The sequence below is a fragment of the Buceros rhinoceros genome, unplaced genomic scaffold, assembly GCF_000710305.1.
Source record: "Buceros rhinoceros silvestris isolate BGI_N320 unplaced genomic scaffold, ASM71030v1 scaffold17717, whole genome shotgun sequence".
Classification (NCBI taxonomy): Eukaryota; Metazoa; Chordata; class Aves; order Bucerotiformes; family Bucerotidae; genus Buceros; species Buceros rhinoceros.
The window spans coordinates 8,115-8,587 of record NW_010424150.1 but is presented as its reverse complement, the minus strand read 5'-3'; the positions used below and the strand labels follow the sequence as shown (position 1 = coordinate 8,587).

The following is a 473-nucleotide window of genomic DNA, read 5'->3' as shown; positions in this document are numbered from 1 at the left end:
ATTATAATCTCTTTGTTGAAGAATTCAGAAAAAATCCCTCCAGCACCTGGATTATGAAACCTTGTGGCAAAGCTCAAGGAAAAGGAATATTTCTAATCAATAAACTCTCCCAAATTAAAAAATGGTCTCGAGATAGCAAAACATCTTCGTAAGTTCTTGAAACCCAAACCCTTTAGTGTACTTTCTGTAATCAGGTGAACCACATCAACATGCTAATTGTCCGATGCATGGGAAGAGTATTCCATTCTTATTGTTTTGTCATTATATAGTTATTTTTGCATTTAATCTTGGTTGTTATCTGACTTCCTCCTTCAAATAGGTTTTAACACAGTTTGGTTTGCTACGGGGAGGTACAAAGAACTGTTCAATTAACTATTCCTTATAAAAATGCTTTCAGTGATGCTGGGGGGGAAAATGGCACAAAAAATAAATTGTTCTGCTTCATAGTATTAAATAACAGGAAGCAAGAGAAA

General features: G+C 34.5%; 1 protein-coding gene across 1 annotated transcript in view; it reads left to right on the top strand.

Moving 5' to 3' along the window:
- TTLL1 (tubulin tyrosine ligase-like family, member 1) overlaps positions 1-473 on the top strand; it is a 12,101-nt gene that overhangs the window by 3,738 nt on the left and 7,890 nt on the right. The window contains exon 4 of the mRNA XM_010140688.1: positions 1-148. Within this exon, the coding sequence (XP_010138990.1) occupies positions 1-148 (148 nt within the window). The remainder of the gene's footprint in view (positions 149-473) is intronic.